Source organism: Odontomachus brunneus, unplaced genomic scaffold (assembly GCF_010583005.1).
Source record: "Odontomachus brunneus isolate Ranch 3 - 2012 unplaced genomic scaffold, Obru_v1 Obru_scaffold_013, whole genome shotgun sequence".
NCBI lineage: Eukaryota > Metazoa > Arthropoda > Insecta > Hymenoptera > Formicidae > Odontomachus > Odontomachus brunneus.
Genome location: NW_022639463.1, coordinates 130,435 through 134,003, shown reverse-complemented (window position 1 = coordinate 134,003; position 3,569 = coordinate 130,435). Strand labels below are relative to the sequence as shown.

Sequence of the window (3,569 nt, the reverse complement as noted above, 5' to 3'; positions counted from 1 at the left end):
CTGTCGAATGACGTTATTTCAGGATAGATATCTCTCACCTTGCACAGAACACATGTTATGTGCATCGACAGATTTGAAATTCGATTGGATTAGGTTAGGTTGGGAAGAAGTTGGCAAAGGTTAGGTTGGGTGGTACTACTACCACTGCTACGCCGAAACGGACCGGACCGTGGTGGCGTACGACGCGTCTGGCAACACTGACGTACGTGCGTGCTTGCATGCGTGCGCACGAGCTTCCAAAATCATCGGGCCGTCACCTGCCGTCATCTGTGCCGACAAACGAGGTAAGCAACAGCCGTTACTACGAAACATTGTTAATAAAGGGAAAAAGCGCGTAATCGCGACGTAATCGACACAAAGCGGCCGCCGGTGTGGTAATGCGCGCCGTCTGTCACGCGTCGCGCCACCCGCAAATATGTTCGTCACCGACGTTACGTGCGCGTCGCGTCGTAGCGTGTCACATCGTGTGGCACGTTCGTCTCTGCGGTGCGGATGAGCACGCAAGCTCGACGTATTATCGTATCCTCGAGGGATTTATGAGTCCGCCTTCTGTCAATCGAATATCATCGTCGATTCTGATCATTCGTTATGTCTCGCGTCTCAGTCCCTGCTCCCGGTTTCCCGCCGCAGATTACTGCTCGACAGAAGGCGTGCTTGCCCGTTGCGTTTTTACATAACGTTGTTAAGGCGCGCTACATTTATGCGTATACATTTTGTCTGTTGTTTACGTCTTCGTCGGCATCGGCATTGTATCGTATCGTGTTGTTGTGTCACGTCACGCGAGCATCGGTTGGGTATCACCTGTCATGGCGCGTAATGTCGCCACTGCCGCCGCTGCAGTCGCAGCGGTTGCATTTCTTTTTGGCTATACAGCGTTGTATATCTAATATATATGTGCATGTCGATACTACACTTGTGCAGCTTGGGCGGAAAAAACGATCAGGGAAAAGGTGGTGATCGAGTACACCAAGTATTGTCAGAGCAAATGGATTTTTTTTTCGTTTCGTGTGTAACTCGTCCTAACCTAACCTAAGCTTTAACGTACGCGATATACAATTCGCAAGAGCCGCAACGAGTGACATTCGCGACCGTTGCCAGTTCCATCGTCAAGAGGCAGGAGGCGGCAGTCATGGCGGCTACTACCAATTGCCACGCGCCATATCGCGGTTACGCTCGCGCACGTCTTCGCGCATGTCTCGTGCTCCCGTCGGCCCCCTGCTCCGTAGCGAGTGCACTAGCGCGAGGGGAAAGCGTATGTTTCGTTAACCTCTCGCTGGCAAACGCTCTCTTCACATTTACATTTTTAATAACGATTTTACCGTCTAAACGTAATGATAAGAGTTAGTATTAATATTCCTAGATAAATAACTTGATTTTTTTTTGTAATCGGTTCACACGACATTGTTATAAGGCGTTCTAATTGCAACATGTGTGTCGATTGATCGTATCAGTATATTTGCATGCTTGGCCAGAGCATTTTATAGATGCTCGTGTAGCGAAATCCTTTTTCTTCATTTCCCTTTTCTGTGTAAAATTATCTCGAAGAGACTACACATTCGCACTTGGATATATTTGATCGTACAGGCGTTTAAAGAAGCGCGATATTTTTTTGAACGCAGTGCGTAGAACAGCGTTGCGTGCCGACAAAACACACGGTGGCTAAAAATAGCGCGGCGAAAAACACCAACGTGAGTGCAATGCGCGGATTATTATTATTATGCGACGCGTGTCTTCTCGAAATAACGTCGCTTTTTTCGCGCATCCACATTTATTTCCGACGAAATCATTTTGTCGAGTCGGCTCCTATGAGACGAGAACTTGATCAGGAATTTGCACAAAACCAAAGATTTTATTTATTATTTATTATGCGTGTGTATATCACTTCTCTTATTTTATTTTATATAAAATAGTTGATTCTCTTTCATTTATGTCATATAGTATAGACTTCCCAGAGAAACTTTTTGGTGTGAGATATTGAAACAAAATTGAATAAATAATCATTAAACGCGGCAAATATACAAAGCAATTGGTTGATTATCCTTTACGTTATTGTTTCAAGTTATCTTTCATTCAGTATAAAGAGACATCGATATCCCAAATATCGACATTATTTCAATCGTGTGAGATAAACGGCTAAACAGTCACTACTGACATCTCTCTTTCGCGATTGTCTTATCTCGCGATGGGAGATACGTTGCAACCATTAATTGCACCGATACGTACGGCCTTCGGAATCGGTCGAGATTGATTAATGATTGACCGAAAACATCACGACCATTCGCGGTAAATAAATAAGGCATTTGCAAAGCTACGTTCTCTCGCGCATATAGAAAAGTACATAAAAAATAAAAACAGCGAGTAAACGTTACTTGATTCAAGTATTTCCGGAAATTTCATCACGTGTTCCTATCGTGAGCATAAAATTTATTCATTACATTTATTTATAAAAGAAAAATCACGTTTACTTATTACATACAGTAAATTTGTTCTTCGATAATGTTTTATAATATATTTTTGTAGAGAGAATAAATTTTTTTGGCGTGCATAAGATAATGAGCTTTCCCAAAATTTGCAATGAATATATTTGAAAACTATTATCAAGAGAATATATACTTTTAGTTGAATATATACTTTTAACTGTTACTTAAAAGAAGGAAATTTCTTCTAGAAGGCGACGCGCAACAGTCTAAATTGATCCCATGATAGCATGAAAATATGAGAGTTTTCGAATCAATAATTTAATTTATTAGGGGTTTTTTTACTTTCTTCAATTGTCCTATATATCGCTGTTCTAAAACTTATTCGACAGTAATATGTTTTTTATTAATATCGTTGTTTAGACGAGATATCGAGTGTGTATGATTTTACTAAATCAATGGTTTTCTTTTTTTGGCGGATCTTTATAATTATTTTAGTTACTTCTTCCTTTTTTTCGATTTCTGTCAAATTTCATATCGATTACCAATAATATTAATAATATTCAGCTGTAACAGTATTACAGCGTTAGAACTTTGTAACACTACAGTAACATTTAGTATTGAATTTCACGTGAAAAGCGCATACTCTTGAAAAATGCGAAAATTGTGATCTCGCAATTGAAAAATTTGTCCTTCAATATCACGTTCGTGGTTGTCGTTGTGGTACCACGGTTTCTCGTCTTGAGCGACGGTGGCAGCGCGGGGCCTTGTTTACCGAATTTCTCAAAAGCGGGTCAGCGACGTCACGATTCAGATGGTGGCCCAATAAGGGACATGGTGAAGGAGGAGGGAATTCGCGGTCTCGATCGCCCGATTTCTAGAGGAGCGAGTGAGAACACGACAGACTCGTTCTCCTTCGACAATAAGGTGTATGTGCATTCGTTCTCGTTTCGCCAACACTTTCTTCTTTTGCGGATGTTCATCTCTTTTAGGGCATGGTACCACTTTTCCTCTTTCTTTTACACACACACACACACACACACACACACATTTTTGCTAAGTTTCATTCACTTCGGATTCACGAGGGAAGAGAGAGAAAGAGGGGGATGGGAGGGAGAGAGAGAGAGAGAGAGAGAGAGAGAGAGAGAGAGA

The 3,569-nt window shown here is 41.8% G+C and overlaps 1 protein-coding gene across 1 annotated transcript in view; it reads left to right on the top strand.

Annotated features, from left to right (window-relative positions):
* Positions 1-203: 203 nt before the first annotated feature.
* The window catches only part of LOC116841023 (SIN3-HDAC complex-associated factor), a 12,929-nt gene continuing 9,563 nt past the window's right edge, over positions 204-3,569 (top strand). Inside the window, 2 exon segments of the mRNA XM_032808503.1 lie at positions 204-260; positions 262-284. Of these exon segments, the coding sequence (XP_032664394.1) occupies positions 219-260; positions 262-284 (65 nt within the window). The 5' untranslated portion in view covers positions 204-218.